This window comes from Pongo abelii, chromosome 8 (assembly GCF_028885655.2).
Source record: "Pongo abelii isolate AG06213 chromosome 8, NHGRI_mPonAbe1-v2.0_pri, whole genome shotgun sequence".
Lineage (NCBI taxonomy): Eukaryota > Metazoa > Chordata > Mammalia > Primates > Hominidae > Pongo > Pongo abelii.
Window position 1 is genome coordinate 32,091,355 of NC_071993.2, and position 22,332 is coordinate 32,113,686.

The window sequence follows — 22,332 nt, forward strand, 5'->3', positions numbered from 1 at the left end:
AATTCAGGTGCTCATTTGAAAACTTCCAAATGTCAGTTATTCAGAATGACAAACTTAATTACATAGAAATTGACTAAATTGGTAGATTCTTTCTAAAGTCAGTGTGGGATTAATAATGTAATACATGGGTCTATTGACAACTTAAAAATACTTGTGGTAAACTTGATGATGTAATGCTATTTTGTTAGGAAAGATGGCCTCTTTTCTTAAGTTGCAATCCTTTAAGGATTCAAAGCCCTAATTGTACATAAGCAATATCTTATGCTGTAGGCTCATTATCATTGGAGGGGAGGTTTAATATAGAGTTTAAGAGCACAAAATATGGAATCAGACCGTTGGTGTTAAAATCCTGGGTCTGCCACTTCCTAGCTGTGATCTTAGACAAGTTACTCTCTCTCTGCCTTGATTTTCTTACGTATAAAGCAAGGATATAAGTAGTAAGTGGTAGAACTCTTATTTCATAAAGCTATTATAAGATTGTTGTAAGAATTTAATGGGTTAGTATTTATAAAGCAGGTCTATATATAGTAAGTGTTCAATAAGGGTAGCTACTATTTGTCATTTTGATCATGTAATATCTAGTGTTACATATGTGTGTTGTCAAATCAGTTGTTTACATATTATTTAAAAGAAAACATTATTGAATTACAATCTGTTTTAAGCATCTTTTTTACTTTTATTTTTCTGAGATGTAAAAACTGATTTTTTTACTAGTTGGTTTTGATTATTTGTTTCTTGTTTGTATTACAGTTACAAATTATAATACTGTGGTAGAAACAAATTCAGATTCAGATGATGAAGACAAACTCCATATTGTGGAAGAAGAAAGTGTCACAGATGCAGCTGATTGTGAAGGTGTACCAGAGGATGACCTGCCAACAGACCAGACAGTGTTACCAGGGAGGAGCAGTGAAAGAGAAGGGAATGCTAAGAACTGCTGGGAGGATGACAGTAAGTCTGATTTTTTTTTGGTAATATTGTATTCTCATGATTCGTTTTTTAAAATATATATTAACTGAAAAGATAAATTGGATGAAAAGTTTGAAATCAATAGTAAATTTGGCTATCAAATATTAGGTGTCCTACTTACTAAAAAGTAGATTATGAAGCAGAATAAGAAAGTTATTTTGACCATATTTACAATGCATATAATGTATTGAAATTTAGTAGAATTTATTAACCAGGATCAAGCTTTCCAAATATTGTTGATATAATTGAACCTACCTTTAATTTTTTATTGTAACCCCAAATGAATACTCTACTTAGAAACCAATAAATATTATATAGATATAGTGAAATTATAATTCAATATGCAAAAATCCCAAACACATATAAATCATGGAGGTATTTTTAGTGCTTGTAAACCTCTCTATACATACATCAGAATCCTTTAAGTAAGGTGGTTTTTTCACTTTAAATTTTTACTTTTACTCAAAGTATGGGTGAGTGGAAGGAGCGGTGAAAGTAAGGAGACCCTCTACTTGCTGCACTTTCAGTGAGTAAACACTGAAAGTTTAATCTTCTTCCTCATCTGTCAAATGGAGAAATTGGACCTAGTCTTTTATTCTAGCTCTAAAATTTCTTCTTTCTACTTTTCCTAATAAACTAATTAAATTATTTAGCCTGTCTTGCCAGGTTAAGCACCAATGATATAAAAATAGGATATGGAAGTGGCATAGTGTTAATTAGATTGGGGATCAGGAACAAGGGCATCAGAAAAGGTAAACAAGTGCATGCAATAAATCAAATCCAAGACCAGTCAAAGGAGAAGCTTCCCAGCAAGAGTTCAAGTTCAAAGAGGTCGTCTAGACAAGATATCAAAACTAAAATCTGGAAAAGTGGGTCAGGCATGCAGGTCAGGATATTATCTGGATAATGAAATATGGAAGTGTAGATAAAAGCTCAGATAATAGGCACAGATTGGCAGAAGTTAAGATTTCTACAATATGACAAATCTAATGGTTAACAAGGGACTTTTGAAATAATGTAATCAGCCCTCTCATTTTATAGTGTTGTTCATTCGTCCGTTCAGCAACCTCTGTAGAAATTGGTTGCAACTGTGGATAAGACTCTCTGCATGAATGATGTTTATATGGCTTAATGGAGAAGAGAGATAAATAAGTCACAAATACATTATAGTTTTATTTAGGTATACATTATGTGGCAGCATCAAGGAGGAGCATCCGAATTAGAGAAGGAAGGAGAAGTCCTAGAAGAGTTCTGAGTGAAACAGAGTTGGTCTTTAGTTCTTAAGGACCGATGGAGGTTAATTAGACAAAGTAGAGTGAATAGAAGGTTTTCAGGCAAAAGAGGCAACATACATGAAGCCACAGAGGCTTGAGCAAAGTGTTCACAGAAAATGAGATCAGAGAAGTAAACAAGGGAAAAAATATGAAGTGATTTGTGTACTGTGTCAAGGAATTTGAACCTTATCATGGAAGCTATGAGAAGAACATCATTAAAGTAATTTATAAATAAGTCTGGTGTAATATGGAAAAAGAATTTTAGAGGGAGGGAGGCTGAGGTAGTGTCTTCAATGAGGAGGCTATAATAATCAGGCAGTGTTAATGGTTTTTGAGTTAAAGTAGTTGCCCATGGGATGGGAATAGAAGGGAGATAATTGAAAGACAGAAAGGAGATAGAATATATAAGAATTGGAAAGGGCTGTTTTTAGATACAGTCCCAGGTTTCTAGAAAGTGAGACTCAGTGAAGTTGACTTGCTCACTTATGACAGCTGGTTAATTGTAGAGCTATGAACCTGTTAATGTTAATGCTAAGCTCAAACATTTTTGGAGCAAGGGTTTCTTATGTATTTCTTATCTGTGGCCTGAATTATGTAGTTGATCCAGAGTCTTAATAGGTAATCAAGAAGGAAATGATCTGTCTGGGGAAAAAAGGGGGCAATAAGAAGAATAAGGTAGATGAAGGGAGAAAGGAAGGTGAAAAAATCAGTGAACAGGTTCTGCTTCTGAGAATGTGTTGGGTTCGATTATTTGAACTAACCCTTTTTACTGAAAACAGCTAATGGTGCTAGATTAAAAACAAAAACAAAAAACTTCTTAGCACTTCTAAAGAGCTAAGTAAGACATTACCTTGTCAAAATCTAAGTGAAAAAAGGAACCCATAGAAGTAAACAGAGCAGATCATAGAAGACACTTTGGTCCTGAATACATTTGCCTAGCCAGGGAAATGTAAGGTGATTTTCAGGCTTCTGAGAGGAAACAAAGCCCAAGACCACTAAAGATAGTTTAATAGCAGTATGGATTATGTCTCGACTGTGAGGATGAAGTAAAAGCAAACCATTTACCATCTCTACCATCCTTGAGAGTGAGCAAGCAAAGTTTCCCTGGTTAGGTATTCAGGGAATGGAGGATTGTCTTTGAGAAGTAGTAACCACAAGCTGTCTCGCACTGATTTGAAGTCCAAGTTTACATTGCTGTGTAGCCTGAAAAATCTCAAGCCATATTTGAGTTTAAAGTGGAACTGCTACAAATATCTATTGGCACCAGGCAGAAGTAAACACAAGTCTTTTGGAGAAATACACCTTCATCCTAGTACTTTAGAAGTCTCCCAAATAATTTAGCAAGAAGGTAGAAACATGAGTGAGAATTACCAGAAACAAAAAGAAGCAGAAACTGACCCATAAAGGCTAATTGCTAGAGTTATGTCATACAGATTTATAAAATGACTACTGTCTTGTTTAAAGAAAAATCAGATGGTTATCTGCTATGATATGATAAAATATAACCAGTGTGTTTTAAGAATAATCTAATAGAACTAAAAATAAAAAATTGAATAGTAAGAATTTGAAATTCAGAGGATACATTTAACAGCAAATTAAACAGGGTTAAAGAAAAATTAATAATTTGGAAGACAGAGAAAAATTACACTAAATGGAACTCAGAGAGACACATAGAAAAAATATGAAAAACAGGCACCTGTAGTCCCAGCTACTCGGGAGGCTGAGGCAGGAGAATGGCGTGAACTCGGGAGGTGGAGCTTGCAGTGAGCCGAGATGGCGCCACTGCATTCCAGCCTGGGCGACAGAGCAAGACTCTGTCTCAAAAAAAAAAGAAAAAAGAAAAGATATGAAAAACAGGTTAAGATACATGAAGATTCAATACATCTTATGCCAGGAGAAGACACTAGGGCAGCAGCCATAGTTGAAGAAATAATGGCTGAGGTTTTTATTTATAATCGGTGAAAAACACCATACTACAGATTCAAAAAGCCCAAATGGGCATTCAGATCTGTAAAGATCAAAGAAGTCCAATAGATTGAACATAAAAAGGTCTTCACCAAGGCACATTACAATCAAATTATGAAAAGTCAACGACAATTTTGAAAGCAGCAAAAGCAAAGTTGGAAACTCCATAAGACTGTAGGCAGATTTCTGTGCAGAAACCTGTCAAGCAAGGAGAAAGTGGGATGATATATTCAAACTGCCAAAAGAAAAACACTGCTGACCAAGCATACTATACCCAGCAAAGTTATACTTCAGAAATGAAGAAGAAATACTTTCCCAAAAACAAAAGCTGAGGGATTTTGTCACTGTTAAACCTGCTTCGTAAGAAAAGCTGAAGGCAGTTTTTCAAGTTGAAACAAAAGAACGCTAATTAGCAACATGAAAACATGAAAGAATAAACCTCACTAGTAAAGAAGTTCAAAACTATAAATACTATTCTATATAGTGAGAAAGAATGAATAAGACCTACTATTTGGTAGCACAATAGGGTGACTGCAGTCGATAATAACTTAATTTTGCATTTTAAAATAAAAGAGTATAATTGGATTGTTTGTAACTCAAAGGATAAATACCTGAGGGGATAGTTAAAAAAGAAATAAATTCAGAATGCTGTGATACTATAATGATGTTGTGTAAATGTCTTGTAACTAATATAAAAATAAAAAACAAGGTATTAGAATATAGCTACAATAATTTTTAATAGATATACAATATACAAGTATGTAAATTGTGGTATAAATTAACACAGAATGTGGGAGGGGAGAGGTAGAAGTGTAATTTTTATATGTGATGGAAATTAAGTTCTTATCAGTTTAAAATAGATTGTTATGACTATAAAATGGTTTTTGTAAGCCTTTTGGATAATTAAAAGAAAAAAACTGTGTTAGATACAAAAAGATAAATCAAACCATGCCATTGCAAAATATATATATATATATAAATATATATATATATATAAAATATCAATGGAAGCAGCAGAAGAAACAAAGGCACTTAAAACTTTTCAGAAAACAATAAAATGGCAGTAGTTATTACTTATCAATAATTACTTTAAATGCAAATGGATTAAACTCAATAATCAAAATACATTGTTACTATGCATATTTTTAATACAGAGATAGGGCCTTGCTCTGTCACCAGGGTAGAGTGCAGTGATGCAGTCACAGCCCACTGTAACTTCAGCCTCCTGGGCTCAAGCAGTCTTCTTGCTTTAGTCTCCTGAGTAGCTAGGACTACATGCATATGCCACCACATGTGGCTAATTTAAAAAAAAAAAAAAAACTTTTATGGAAAGATGGGGTCTTGCTATGTTGCTCAGGCTTTAAATGCATTTTTTAAAACTGACCCAACTACAAGCTGCCTACATGAGACTTACTTTACCTTTAAAGATACAGATAAGATGAAAGAGGAAGGTTGGAAAAATATGTTCCATGTAAGTGGAACCAAAAGAGAGCAGTGGTGGCCATATTTATACCAGGCAAAATAAATTTTAAGTAAAAAATTGTCACAAGAGGCAATAAAGGTCATTGTATAATGATAAAGAGGTCAGTTGATCAAGATGATACAATTCTAAATATATTTGCCACCAATTTTGGAGCACATAAATACGTAAAGAAAATATTAATATAACTGAAGGGAGAAATAGATAGCAGTACAGTAATCATAGGGGTCTTCAGTGCTTTCAATAATGGAGAAATCATCTAGACAGAAAATCAATAAAGAAACAGTGGATTTGAACAACACTAGACAAAATGGACCTGATATACATATACAGAACATTCTATTCAACAGTAGCAGAATACACACATTCTTCTCACTCAAACATGTAACATTCTCCAGGACAGATCATTTGTTAGGCCATAAAATAAGTTTTAACAAATTTAAGATTAAAATTATATCAGGTATCTTTTCTGTCAACAATGGCATGAAACCATAAATCCATAACAGGAGGAAAATTGGAAAATTCACAAATATGTGGAAATTTATCAACACACTCCTGAACAACCAAAGGTCAAAGAAGAAATGAAAGGGGAAGTAAAAAATATCTTGAAACAAACAAAAATGGAAACATAACATACCAAAACATGGAATGCAGCAAAAGCAGTTCTAAAAGAGAATTTTATAGCAATAAATGCCTACATTAAGAATAGGGAATGATCTTAAATAAACAACTTAATATTGCACCTCATGGAACTAGAAAAATAAGAACAAAGTAAAACCAAAGTTAGAAGAAGGAATGAAATAATAAAGATTAGAGCACAGGTAAATGAAATAAAGAGTAGAAAAACAATACAAAAGATCAACAAAACTGAGTTAGTTTTTTGAGAAGATAAAATCAACAAACATTTAGCTAGAATTAAAAAAAGGAGGGAATATCCAAATAGAATAATAAATGAAAAATGAGGAGAGGGATTAAAGATGGCCAACTAGATGGATCTGGGATGCACCTCTTCCACAGAGAGGAAGCAAAATATTGAGTAAACGTTCACACTTTGAACAGATCTTTTGAGAGAAAACACTGAAATTTAATATATAGGCCATGACAGACATGATTGAAGAAGTAGGAAGCAACGCTGCTGGCTCAGTATTGCCAGGCACCTTGGGACCAGAATGGACCCAAGGAAGGTGTGAGTGAAGAAACCCGGAAACACCACTTTCCCACTGTCGACCTCTGAAATTCTAGAGAAGTTCCCACACCCCTGAATACGTTTGGACTGGTAGGAGAAGCTGCCTGGAGACCATACAGAGGCACTACTTGAAGCCACAAGGAGCCCAAAAGGCTTCAGTGTGCTAGGCAGCTGCAGCAAAACATGACTCTGGGCGCCCATCCCCCAGTGCCCTGCATCCAAGCGGCTACATCTGCTGTCTGCCACACCAGGATAGAGTGGGGCCCATGCATGCTCACATGCCCAATTCAGAATCCACCACCATTCCTGCAGGACTGAGGTGAATCTAAACCACACACGACCATGCCTGCCAGTCCCTCCTAAGATTGCCTGCCTGGCCATTGCTGTGGAGTGGGACCCAGAGCATAGCCTCCATTGCCTCACCTAAGTGGTTTATTGGCTACCTGGGAACACTTCACTCCTCCTATCACTGCCAGTGGTTGATCCTAAGGAGCCAGAGGACAAATCCACTGGCCTGGTCTCAGTTTGCCAGGACTCAAGCATACCACCCAGGAATATGGGGATGAGATCTGTGGCCTGATCTCAAGCAGGGGAGGAGCCCCCACTGTCAGAACACAGAGAAGAGTGTGGTGCGGGTTTTTCAGGTGGTACAGAAGCTGGGCACCCCTCCCTTCATGAGAATAGACTAGGAAGGGTGTCGCCTCATAGCCTTGGTTTCTGCTGCAGGGAGTCTTGTATTCTGGAATGCCTGGGATGGCATGGCAGTCTGGGCACAGGTGGTTTGGGATTTGCATAACTAATTGGGCTGGCTGCCAGGGTGGACACTGGAGGGAGACCCACCAGTCAGGGGTGTAGAAGCTGGGTGGGCCTCATGGCCGTCTGCTGGAATGAAAACCCGGGGCCAACCCTCTTACCGTGAACCAGCTCTTGTGGCACAGAAGAGGTGCCTCCACCCTTCCCTAGAGTGTTGTTCCAGCTGCCTGAGAACTGCCCCTACAGCCCTACCAAGGTCACATCTGCCTCAGAGAGCCTGATCACGGGCTCACCAGACCCAGTCCCACCCAGCTTTGCCCCCTCTAGCCCCAGCCTTGGGAGCAGAGCATGGGATGGGACCACTGAGAGCTCCACACCCCCCACCCATCACCAGGGACACTCTTGTATTTCTTATCAACAAAGGCCAAGTAAAAATCCCACTGTCATCACTGCAGCTGCCTCTCACCTGCCAGCATCACCTACTGACCAGGAGGTCAAACTGCATGGCCTGTGGCAGCAACTGTTGATATCATTGCACAGCCCTCAGACAGCTCTTACCTGCAGGCATCACCTACTGGCCTGTAGGATGAACTGCACAACCCAATATAATTCCTGCTGACAAGTACACAGCGTTAAGGAATGAGGTAAGTTTCTCCCAAAAGACCTCCAACTTTGCATCTCTATAGGAGACAGTGAGCCTTACCACATATACAGCATACCACTACTACAAACTACAAACAATTAACATTTGAGAAAACGACTACACTAAGGCTATCTGTAACCAAGGAATTTATGCAGAGCCTTGGCCCCCTAAAAGCACATAGAAGCAAAGCCGAAGGACGCAACCCAACATATGCAAGAGTCACACCCTCAAGGGGCAAAGAAAAATAATCCCACCCAAATTAAGATAAATCCAAAAATAAGAAGTGCCAGCTTCTACACATGAGAAGGAACCAGCACAAGAGCTCCAACACCAGGAAGAAATAGAATGTTGTGACACCCATAAAGGACCACATTAGCTCTCTAGCAATGAATCCTACTGAAAATGAAAACTTTGAAATGACAGATAAAGAATTTAAGATATGGACTGTAAAGAAGCCTAGTGAGATCCAAGAGAAAGTTGAAAACTAAAGCAACTAGAGAAACAATCTAAGAGATGAAAGACAACATAGATATATTTTTTAAAAAACAAATGGAATATCTGAAAATGATAAATTTGCTGAAGGAACATCAAAACACTGTTGAAAGCCTTAACAATAGACTAGACAAACCAGAAGAAAGATTTCAGAGCTTGAAGACTAGTCTTTCAAATTAACCCAATCAGACAAAAAATAAGTTTTTTAAATAAACAAAGCCTTCAAGAAATATGGGATTATGTAAAGCTATCAAAACTATGACTTACAGGCATTCTTGATGGAGAAGAGGAAAAAGTAAAAAGCTTGGAAAAATTTTTGAGGGAATAATTTAGGAAAATCTCCCAATCTTCTAGAGATGTAGACATCAAGATACAAGAAATTCAGAGAGCACCTGAAAAATACTGTACAACATTAACATGACCAAGGCATATAGTCGTTAGGCTATTCAAGGTCAATATGAAAGAAAAATCTTAAAGGCAGCTAGAGACAAGTGTCAAATCACCTATGAAGGAAGCTCATCAGCCTAATGGTAAACATCTCAGCAGAAACCTTATAAAACAGAAGAGCTTAGAGGCCTGTTTTTAGCCACCTTGAAAAAATGTCAGCCAAGAATTTTATATCCTGCCAAACTAAGTTTCATAATTGAAGGAGAAATAGTCTTTCCCAGATAAGCACACATAGAGAGAATTCATGACCACTACACCATCTTACAAGAAATGCTCAAAGGAGTTCTGAACATGGCAATGAAAGGATAATACTCACCATCGTAAAAGCACAGGTAAGTAGAAACCTCAAAGATCCAATAAAGCAGTTACACAACTGAGACTCCAAGGCACCTAGCTAACAAAACTATGATGGGGGAAAAAAACCACATATTAATATTAACCTTGAACATAAATGGCCTAAATATTCCATTTAAAAAATAAACACTAGCAAATTGGATAAAAGAAGCAGGACTCAGCCATCTGCTGCCTACCAGAGACCCACCTAATGGCAAAAGACAACTACAGACTCAAAGTACAGGGACTGGCAGAAGAAGAGAAATAACAAAGAGCAGAACTAAATGAGATTGAGACCAAAAAAAATGATGAAAAGGATCAACATAATGAAGAATTTGTCCTTTGAATGGATAAACAAAATTGGTAGACCACTAGCTAGTTTAATGAAGAAAAAAGAGAGAAAATTCAAATAAGCACAATCAGAAATGATAAAGGTGACAGTATTGCTGATACAACAGAAATACAAAAGCTTATCAGGGGTTACTATGAGCATCTCTATGTGCACAAACTAGATAACCTAGAAGAAATACGTAAATTCCTGGAACACACAACTTCCTGAGATTGAATCAGGAAGAAATAGAAATCCTGAACAGACAAATTATGAGTAAGGAAATTGAATCAATAGTAAAAAAAACCTTCCAACAACAAAAAAGCCCAGGACCAGAGAGATTTACAGGACAGTTTTGCCATATCTACAAAGGAGAGCAGGTACCAGTCTTACAGAAACTATTCCAAAACACCAAGGCAGGAAGGATACCTCCCTAACTCTTTCTGTGATACTTGTTATCTCCCTGATGAATATAAATGTAAAAATCCTCAACAAAATAGTAGCAAACCAGATTTATCAGCACATCAAAAACAAAATGTATCACAATCAAGTGTGTTTTATTCCAGGGATGCAAAGATGGTTCAACATTTGCAAGTCCGTAAATGTGATTCACCATATATGCAGAATTAAAAAGAAAAACGATATGATCGTGTCAATCAATAAGTGGAGAAGAGGCTGTTGGTAAAATTCAACATCACTTTATGTTAAAAACCCTCAAAAACTAGGCATTGAAGGAACATACTTAAAAATAATAAGAATCATATATGACAAAGTCACAGCCAACATCATATTGAATGGGGAAACGTTGAAAGCATTCACCCTAAGAACTGGAACAAGACAAGGATGCCTACTCACACCACTTCTATTCAACATAGTACTGGAAGTCCTAGACAGAGCAGTTGGGCAAGAGAAAGAAACAAAAGGCATCCAAATTGGAAAAGAGGAAATCAAGTTATCTCTGGTCACTGATGACACGCCCCCATACCTAGAAAATCCTAAAGACTCCTAGACTTGATAAACAACTTCAGTAAAGTTTTAGGATATAGAATGAATGTACATAAACCAGTAGCATTTCTGTATACTGTTACTGAATCTGAGAACCAAGTCACGAACTCCATCCCGTTTACAGTAGTCACACACAAAAATAAAATAACTAGGAATACATTGATCCAAAGAGGTGAAAGATCTCTACAGCAAGATTATCTCATGCTTATGGATTGGAAGTCTTAATATTGTTAAAAATGACCATAATGCCCAAAGGAATCTGCAGATTCAAAGCAATCCCTAATTACCAATGTTATTCTTCACACAGAATTAGAAAAAACAATCCTGAAGTTCATATGGACCAAAAAAAGAGCCTGAATAGCCAAAGCAATCTTAAGCAAAAAGAACAAAGCCAGAGACATTAGATTACCTGACTTCAGATTATACTACAAGGCTGAACAGCATGATACTGATATCATGATACCATGATAAAGATGGACACATAGATCAGAGGAATAGAACAAATAACTCATAAATAAAGTGACATACCTACAACCAACTGACTTTCAACAGCTTCAACAAAAATAAACAATGGGGAAAGGACATCCTATTCAGTAAGTGGTGCTGGGAAATTGGCCAACCACATGCAGAAAAATGAAACTGGACCTCTGTGTCTCATCATATTCAAAAATTAACTAAAGATGGATTAAAGACCCATAAATGTAAGATGTGAAACTTAAAATCCTGAAAAGAAAACCTAGGAAAAACTATTCTGGACATTGGCATAGGCAAAGAATTTATGACTAAGACCCCAAAAGAAAATAAAACAAGAACAAAAGTACACAGATGGGACATAATTAAACCAAAAAGCCTGTTCACAGCAAAAGAAATAACAAAGCAGACAACCTACAGAATGAGAGAAAACATTTGCAAGTCATACCTCTGACAAAGAACTAATATCCAGAATCTACAATGAACCCAAATAACTCAGCAAGAGAAAAACAACCCCATTAAATATTGGTCAAAGGACATGGACAGACATTTCTTAAAAGAAGACATAAAGTTGCCAACAAACATTTTAAAAATGCTTAATATCACTAATCATCAGAGAAGTGCAAATTGAAGCCACAATGAGATATTATCTTATACCAGTCAGAATGGCTATGATTAAAAGTCAGAAAACAACAGATGTTGGCATGGATGCAGAGAGAAGCGTATTCTTATACACTGTTGGTGGGAATGCAAATTAGTACAACCCCTATGGAAAACAGTTTAGAGATTCCTGAAAGAACTAAAAATGGAATTACCATTCAATTCAGCAGTGCCACTACTGGGCATCTACCCAAAGGAAAAGAAATCATTATATAAGAAAGACACCTTTTTGTATGTTTATTGCAGAACTACTCACAATAGCAGAGTCATGGAATCAACCTAAGTGTATATCAGTGGATAATAGGATAAAGAAAATGTGGTCCATATATACCATGAAATACTATGCGGTCATAAAAACAAATGAAAGTATGTCCTTTGTAGAAACATGGATGGAGCTGGAGGCCATTATACTAAGTGAAATAACTCAGTAACAGAAAAGCAAATACTGCACATTCTCACTTGTCAGTGGGAGCTAAACAGTGGGTACATATAGATGTAAAGATGTAAATATCAGACGTTGGAGACTCCAAAAAGGGGGAAGGTAAAAGGGGAATTCAGATTTTTACAATTACCTGTTGGGTACAGCTTGTTCACTGTTTGGATTATGGGTACATTAGAAGCCCAAACCTCACTATTATGTAATATATCCATGTGATAAACCTGCACATGTGCCCCCCAAATCTAAAATTTTTAAAAAAGATATTTAAAAGGAAAAGGGTGCACTACAACTGATACTAAACAAAGACAGAGGATGATAGGAGACTGTTATGAACAGTTATACACTAACAAATTGGATAATCCTGAAGAAATGGATAAATGAATAGAAACGTACAACCTACCAAGATATACCATGAAGAAACAGAAAATATAACAGACCAAGGAAGGAGATTGAAGCTGTAATCAAAAATCTCCCAACAAAGAAAAGTCAAGATGAGATGGCTTCATTGGTTAATTGTACTAATCATTTAAGGAAGAATTAATGACAAGTGGTCAACTTGTAGAATCAGTTCTTCTCAAATTCTTCTAGAAATTTGAAGGTAAAGGAATACTGCCAAACTCATTCCATAAGACCAGCATTGTTATGATATGAAATTCAAATAAGAACACAAGAAAATTATAGGCCAGCATCTCTGGTGAAGGTAAATGCAAAAATCCTCAACAAGATAATAGCAAATTGAATTCAGTAGGAAATTTAAAATATCATACACCATGATCAACTGGGACTTACTCCTGGGATGCAAGAATGGTTTAACCTATGCAGATAAAAAATGTGACATAACACATTAATATTCTGATATTCACGGATCTGTAACATAATGTCAAAGATCTAAATTATATTGGGAAATATAATATGCTATTGAAATTGTAAGTATGTAGTAAGTACCTTTAAAAAGCTGTTATCTGTGAAAGAAACTCCAAATTAGGATTAAGTTCTTAAAAGAAGAATTATATGGAAAAAGGAGTATTTTATTGTAAATATTAAACTAGGACATGTTTGTTATTAAAAATAAACAAAATTTATACAGTAAGTGCTATTAACTTAAAATACTATCAACTTTATTCTCTGTAGAGAAGAAAGTGTAAGTTGGCAATGTTCCAACATGTCCATATTAATCTTACAAGATCTTGTGGTTCAGCCAAAAACTCTCATGCTTGTGTCAGTTAAACTTTTTAAGTATAACTTTTGAAACACCTGTCTTAAAGGCTTCCTTATGCTTTCAGTTTTTAAAACATATATAAAACTAATCTGATAATGTGAAATGTTGTTTAACATGTTAGCTATTTCTTAATATTTTGCAATTGATGAGTTTTAAAACTGTCCCAAGTTAACAGCGATTTAAAAACATTTTTCTCACATGTGGTTTTTAAAGCTCTCTAGAAATTGACGTTTACAAAACTGCCAAGACAATTAAACTTTTTATGTTAAAAATGTTTAAAACTCTGATCATATAGCACATAGTAATAATGCTTTCTTGGGCATAAGTTATAATAAAATACTATAAGTAATACATGTAAAGAATGTATCAGTCACTATCTAAGCCTTGAAACAAATTGTATTCATCCTTCAAGATTCAGTTGAACCTACTCTTTGGAATCATTTTCAACCAGAGGTGGTGTATGATTTAGAAAAGGTTGAGCACATGGCTTCTAGTCTTCGCTGTAGTGTCTCTTGAGTTCCACTTGTACATATGTAAAATGAAAGCAATGGGCCAGATGACCCCTGAGTGTTTTATTTTTTAGTTCTACTTATAAGGGAACACTTCCATTTGCAGTAAATATACTGTATGAATATTTAAGTATTTCTGGGTATCTGAGTATTCAGAGGTGGCACTAATGAAGGAGTGTAGGCTTTCCCTGCAATGTTGAACCTTGGTGTACATTCTGTCCTCTTTAAAAAACCAATCAAACAAATTTGCTACCTAGAGTACAGTGTGTATAGGTCTTTTAGTCATTAGCCTTATAATAGGTAGTCATTTAAAATATTTTCCAAAGTTACTTAGGTAATTTCTTGTTTTCCATACCTCATTCATAATAGTTTTATTACTGTTGGTATTGTATTTTTCATTCTCCCTATCTGCTGGATGATTTAAATTATTTATTTTTTGAGGGAATAGGAAACATTGCCATAGTTATATAAATAAGCTGTACAAAAAGGTGTACTCAGGGAAGTGTCACTCCTCCCCCTATGCCTACTACCCTGTTTCCATTCTCCTTCCACTTATTAAATTTGTCATAGAGATTTGGGTTGTTCTGAAACTACTTAAGTGTATACTGGGATATAACAAGTAAATATGTTTAAGATAATAAGACCCAGATTTCTCACTGTAAGATAAAAGGCTAGTGTGTTCAGGGCTGTGGTGTTCAGCTGGAATTGGAGGTATCAGTATGAACTTATGGTTCTGAATATATATAAAAACAGATAAATATGAAAATATAGATGGGGTATGTTAGTGTACATACATGTATTTCCAAGCCCTGCCTACTAACAAGACATGAAAGCAGTGACACCCAGTAGTAGTGAACATAGATAATACCCAGATCTAGGATTCAAATACCATTCTCCAGTAGAAGGTACTCAGCCTCCTTGGAGAAATGGCTGATTCTATATCTAGGGCAAGGAAAATGGAAGATGAGCCTGGAATAGTAAGTACACATAAATAAGTAAAAAAAATAAATAAATTTCAGGTGCAGCGGCATGCACCTGCAATCCCTGCTACTCAGGAGGCTTTGTAATCCCAACTACTCGGGAGGCTGAGGCAGGAGGATCACTTGAGACCAAGAGTTTGAGACCAACCTGGGCAACTTAGCAAGACTCCATCTCAAAATATGAATGACTAAATGAATGAATGATGAGAACATGTCAAAAAAACACAGGAGCCAACTTGAAGGAGTTCCCAATAGCCAATTCTGGAACAATTTTAGCAGCAAAATAAATAATGATAGCATTATAATAATCCAGAAAATAAAAGAAATATCCATCCATCTGTATTGATATAAATACTTAAACACCTGGGAGGGAAAGGCCAGGTCTTCCTTACAGTAGAAATCCAATTATAAATTAATAAGTAAATATGGAAATGGAGACTCACCATTAGGCAAATATCATGGTAATAATTGTTTAAAAGAACCATCAATGGGTATTAAAATAAGTGGGGGAAAGTGTCATGAGAAAAAAGATTTTTTGCATAATTTTGAAGTATTTTCCCAGAAGATAATTAATAATTGCTAAGAGAACCATCACAACTGGTGTGGAAAAAAAAAACCTGCACGCACCACCTTAACCAGATGATTAATTACAGATGATAATATCACCGGTAATAAGACATAGTGACATACCATGTGCCACTAGTGTGGTATATTGACAAGGGCACCTATTGCTTTATTCGTATTTTTGCTCAAAATGCATCACCTCAATCTAATAATTAGAAAACATCAGAGAAATCCAAGTTGAGGGGCATACGACAAAATAAGTGCCCAGTACTCTTCAAAAGTGTCAATATCAAGGTCATAAAATACAAATAAAGACAGAACTTGTCAAAGACAAACAGATTGGATTATCAAATTTTGGTAGAGGTTACAGGAGGTTATGGACACATGATACAGTGTGGCATACTAAATGGGCTCCTGGGCCAGGAAAAAAAAAAAAAGGATTATTGGTGGGGAAACTGGAAAAGGGCAAATAAGGTCCCTAGATAAGTTAATAGCATTGTATAATGTTAATTTTATATCTTTCATAACACTGCTGTGATTGTGTCATGTTCTCTTTAGGGGATACTGGTTAAAGGGTATACAAGAACTCTGATTTTTTACAGCTTTTCTGTAAGTCTGAAAATTTTCAAATTGAGATACTTAGAAAATTTCTTATCAAAATGAAGCAAAATCCTTTCCTTGGGCTTTGTTAGTATATATTATCTGAAAAAAGTTGGAATTTTCAAAAATATTTTAATAAGCAGTAATAAAACAAAAGGGAAAAATATTGGAATATAATAATAATTCAGCTTACAAAATGCATAGTAGGTCAGAGGATCATTCCTAGATCTCTGACTCTTGTCCCATTCCTTAGCCTAATAGAATGTCAGATATCTTGCCCCAAAGGAAAGTTTTTTATACTTTTCCTGATCTGCCTCCATGTTGCAGAGTGCCAGCTTACTTCCGCGCATTTCAGACCTGGTCGCGATACCTTGAACTTCAGGGGCAAGGATAAATCAGGGTAATTCTGCTTTCATTAGGCTTTTCTGTTCAGGCCTGGTTGGGGTTTGAGAGAATATGCCTCTTCTCTAAAACACTGGAGGACTGGGAAGGCTGAAACAATAAATTAACAATCAGTGGCAATCCCACATTTCACATATTTGGTAAGAAAAATAATACTGAGTGTACCTGTACAGACCTAATGCTAATTGCTTTCCCAAATATTATTTATTTTCATACTTAGAATAGCTCTGTGAGATAGATGTTTGCTCCTTTTTAAAAATAAGGAAAATGAGGCTCAGAAAGGTTAAATATCTTGCCAAGATGGTACATTAAGTAATGGAAAGCCAAGATTCAAACCCAAGTCTATTTGATTCCAAAGCATGCTATTCTTTTTTTCTTATAGGTCCAACAGAAAAATACATATACATTAAATATGACATCCATACATATAATAGAGCAGTGCAGAGGTAATTCTGTCAGTATCAATGCCCATCCATATAGAAACATCTTAAGAGAAGTTACCATATCATATATTCTTTTTAATTTCCCATGGCCTCCAATAAGGCTAGAATCCAGTAATTACTACATTACTGGTGATTTTCAGATTCATAGTATCTGATGAAACTAAAACAGCAAAAACAAAACAATATTGACATCTACAGGGCAATCTTACCTGTAGCTAGCTGGCAGATTGCTGTTATCTTCATTCTTCTCTCTGTTCTATAAATATTTAACCACCTGTATTGGTTTTCTGTTGCTGCCATAACAAATGACAACACACTTACGATTTAAACAACACAAATTTATTTTCTTTCGGCTCTGTGGGTTGTGAGTCCATCCCAGGTCTCACTGGGCTAAAATCTAAGTGTTGTATTCCTTTCTGTAAGTTCATGGGGAAGATTCATTTTCTTCCTCAGATGGTGGCATAGTCAGATCCTTTTGGTCATACAAGGACCCCATTTCCTTGCTGGCTGAAGGCCATTCCCAGCTTCCAGAGGGTACCTGCATTCCTTGGCTTGTGACTTCTTTTCTCTAACTTTAAAGCCAGGAAAACAGGTCAAGTTTCTTTCGTATCATGTCTCCACTCCTGCCTCCCTCTCTTTCACTTTTAAGAGCTCATGTGATTAACTGGCCCACCCAAATAATCCAGGATAATCTCCCCACCTTGAGGTCCATAATTTTAATCACATCTACAAAGTCTATTTCACCATTTAAAGTAATATAGTCACAGGGTCAGAGTACTAGGGTGTGGACATCTTCGTGGGTCCCTTATTCTGCAGACCACAATGTAAAAAAAATCACACAAGTTCATAAACCACTGGCTAATATTAATAATCATAACTAACTTTACTGAGCAGTTTATTTGTGTCAAGTAATGTTCTAAATTGTGTTTTATATATTAATCAAATCCTTGCAATACTGTAATGAAGCAGGTTACTTAGCCCTATTTTATAGATGAGAAAAAATAAGTACAAAAGACATTAGGTAATTTACCAGAGTCACTGATAGTAAGTATCATCTGTAATTTCAACCAGGCGGTCTGAGTCTGTAAACTATGCCATTAACTTCCGTACTATCATAAGTCACTCAGATGATTCAGGACTTTGGATATTTTACTTAACTAATTAGGGTCAAAATGTTTAGCAAGCCTATACTCTATGTGGGCTGGTTATTCTTAGTTTTTTCGGTAAATGAATATTTTTTTCTTTCTGGCTGAGAGAAAAGGAATGATAATGAGGGTACACGGATAACTGAAATTGAATGTTATTTCCTTATATTATTTTACTCATTATCACTGTTGTATAAGAATATGTCACTGTTTGTTAAATAAGTTCCTTCAGAACAACTTAGAGAAAAAATATGGTAATTAGGTTATCATGTAATCCAATGACATACATCTCTGTTGCGGCACTTGCAATGATGTTGTAATTCTCTGTCTCTCTCTCCCCCAACCTTTGTTCTTTGATGTTAGTGGTCTTTCCAATTTTGTATTTCAACATCTACAGAATTTCTGGCTCATGGATCCTCAAATAGTGAATTGGATGAATGGATTAGTTAATTAATTAAATCATTCCTATAATTGTCAATCCATTTGTACCCTGCTCTTAAAATGTAATGAATTAATTTGAGGTGAAAAGGTTTCAGACAAGATGATCTTCAAATTCTACATGTAATAAAGATAATTTTAAGAGTCTCAAAACAATTTGTATATTTATAGAATCCCTAATAATGGCCATTTGCACTCTGCTAGGCATTGGGCTAAATGAGAGCTCAGTATTCACAACAATCCTATGATGTAATGCTCTAGTGGTATACATGTGGAAACTAAGGACTGACTGAGTTGTATCACTCCCCAAAGTCTACTCACGGACCCAGTAGAGCCAATGTCTTCACCTAGGAATAATTGACTCTAAAGCATTTGCCCTTATCCACTGCCTCATTTCTTTTTATTCCTAAAGTAAAACTACTCATAAGATTTCTGGATCTGATTTCTGTACTACTTGTGGATTGATTAAATACAAAAACATTATTGTGTATTATTATCAGTTGTTCTTTCAAATAACTGAGACCAAAACATTAAAATAGTTTTAAAAATCTGTAAACACTCCTATTCTTCTGGATTTCTACTTACAGAATTAGCACCTAGAACTAGAAAAGTAAGTTTCTTTCTTTTTTCTGAGTGTTAAGATCTCAGGAAATTTTTTTTAATTAACATACTATAAAATTGACTTGATAATTTATTTGAGCTTTAATACACACACAAACACACACACACATAAGTGTATTCATGTAGCAACCATGACAATCAGGGCACAGAACAGTTCCATCATCAGAGCACTATCGTGCTACCCCTTTTTAGTCACATTTTCATTCCACCACAAATCCTGGCAACCGTGATCTTTTGCTATCATTTTCTCTTCTTGAGAATGTTATAAAAATGAAATCATACAACATGAAACATAATCTGTTTCACTCAGCATACAATATGAAACATTTCTATTTCACTCAGATGTATTCAAGTTGTTGCATGTATCAATAGTTTGATCCTTTTTATTAATGAGTAGTATTTCATTGTATGGGTGTGCCACAGTTTATCCATTCATTAGTGGAAGGACATTTGGGTTGTTTCCAATTTACAGAGATTACGAGGAAAGTTGCTATAAACATTAGCATACAGGTTTTGAGGGGTGAAGTTAAGTTTTCATTTCTCTAGGGTAAATATTTAGAAGTGTGATTGTTGCATAATATGTTGTACATATTTAATGTTTCAAGAAGCTGCCGAACTTTTCCAGAGTGGTTGTACCATCCCACCAGTAATAAATAAGAGATGATCCACTTTCTCTGCATGGCCACAGGCATTTTGTTTTATCAGGTATTTTTTACTTTAGCCATTCTAATAGGTGTGTTTTCATAATAGGTTTGGTTTTCATTTGCATTCCCCTAATGGCTAATGAGGTTAAACATTTTATCATGTGTTTATTATGTCCTCTTCAGTGAAGTGTCTGCTTAACACCTTTTGTGTATTTTCTTTTCTTTTTTTTCTGTAGTGTGGTTTTTTTTTCTTTTTCTCTTATAATTTAACTTCTAGGGTACATGTTCACAATGTGCAGGTTTGTTACATATGTATACATGTATTTTCTAGTTGAGTTACTTATTTTATTAAATTTTGAGAGTTCTTTAGAGTTGTAGTAAAGACTACTGTAGCTTGTCTTTTCATTCTCTTATCCTAGTCTTTCACAGAACAAAAGTTTTAATTGAGATTTAGTTTATCACTTTTTCTTTTTATGGATCATGATTTTCATCATGCTTGGTGTCATGTGCAAGAACTCTGCTCAACTCCAGATCATCAGGATTTTCTCTTTGTTTTCTTCACCTTTTTATTAGGGCTTGTTCTATTTTGACCTATTTTTTTTTTATAAGATGTTAGATTGAGGTGAAGTTTCATTTCTTCAGTATGGATGTCCAGTTGTTCCAATACTGCTTGTTGAAAAGACTGTTCTTTCTCTATTGAATATATTTTGCATTTTTGTCAGAAATTAATTGTCTATATTTATGTGGGTCAGTTTCTGGACTTTGTTCTGTTCTGTTGATCTGTACCTCCATCCTTTTGCCAATACCACGTAATCCTGATTACTGTAGCTTGATAGTAAGTCTTAAAATTGGAGGATGTTATTTCTCTAATTTTATTTTTCAAAATCATTTTGGCTATTATAGTTCCTTTGCCTTTTCATATAAATTTTAGATAATCTTATTTATATTAAAAATAATCATGCTGAAATTTTAATTTGATTTGTGTTAAATATGCAGATCAATTTGGAGAGAACTGACATCTTCCTTAAAGTATTGAGGAGCCTTCCAATTAATGAACATGGTGCGTGTTTACATTTATTTAGGTTTTCTTTTTCTGACATCAGTGTTTCATAATTTCAGAATACAGATCATGTACATAGTTTGTTAAATTTACATCTACATATTTCTTTTTTGGAGGTAAGAACTGTGAATGGCTTGAAGTTTTTTTCTTTTAATTTGGTTTCCAGTTCCTTGCCTATGTAGACAGTCTTGTTTTCTGCAAATAGGGACATTTTTATTTCTTCCTTTCTAATGTGTATACCTATAATTCTTTTATTGACTTATTGCAAGACATCAAGAGTGGTGATAATGGACATTCTTGGCTTTTTCTTAATCTTGAGAAGAAAGCATAGCCTTTCTCCTTTAAGTGTAATGTTAAATGTAGGTTTCTTGTAGATACGCTTTATCAAATGAGTAACTTCCCTTCTATTCCTGGTTCGCTGCAAGTTTTCATCATGAATAAATGTTGCTTTTTTTCAAATGCTTTTTCTGCATCAATTGAAATGATCATATGGTTTTACTTCTTTAATCTGTGAATATGGAGGAATGCACTAATCAATTTCAAATATTGAATCAGGCTTTATTCTCTGAAAAGCCTCACTTTATCATTGTCTTTTTGTATATTGCTAATATTTTGTTGAAGATTTTTGTGTCGATGTTCATAAGGGATGTTAGTCTATAATTTTTTTTCTTTTTCCTTTATTTTCTTTGTACTATTGTCCTATAGTTTGGGTATTAGAGTAATCCTGGCCTTGAAAAAAAATATTTAAATTGGTGTTATTTCTTCTTTAAATATCTGATAAAATTTGCAAGTGAAAGTTGGGCCTGGAGTTTTGTTTTGTTTGGGAGGAAGATTTTTTTAATTCAATTTAAAAATATTTACAGGAATATTCAGGTTTTGTATTCATCTTGGATGTGTTTAGTGTCTGATTTTCAAGGAATTTACTTATTTCACTTCTTTAGGTTTATGTTTACACAATTGTTCAGAGCATTCCTTTATACCCTTCTAATATCTGCTGGTTCTACAGTGGTATTCTCTTTTCATTCCTGATAGTAGCAAGTTGTGGCTTCTTTTTTTGCTTACCAATCCTACTAAAGTTTTGTCCATTGCATTGATCTTTACAAAGAACCAGCTTTTTGTCTCAATGTTTTTTTTTCTTTTTAATTTTATTGCTTTTTGATTTTTATTACTTCTTTCTGCTTGCTTTGGGTTTATTTTGCTCCTCGTTTACTGTTCTTTTAATACACAATTCAGAATTTTGATCTGAGACCTTCTTTTCTAGC

At 35.1% G+C, this 22,332-nt stretch overlaps 1 protein-coding gene across 21 annotated transcripts in view; it reads left to right on the top strand.

Moving 5' to 3' along the window:
* Positions 1–22,332, top strand: part of ZEB1 (zinc finger E-box binding homeobox 1) — a 193,933-nt gene that overhangs the window by 130,960 nt on the left and 40,641 nt on the right. For 16 of the 21 annotated variants that reach the window (XM_063727009.1, XM_009245221.3, XM_063727011.1 and 13 more), the window contains 1 exon segment: positions 751–951. In XM_063727009.1, coding sequence (XP_063583079.1) covers positions 751–951 — 201 coding nt within the window. 21 annotated transcript variants of the gene reach the window in all.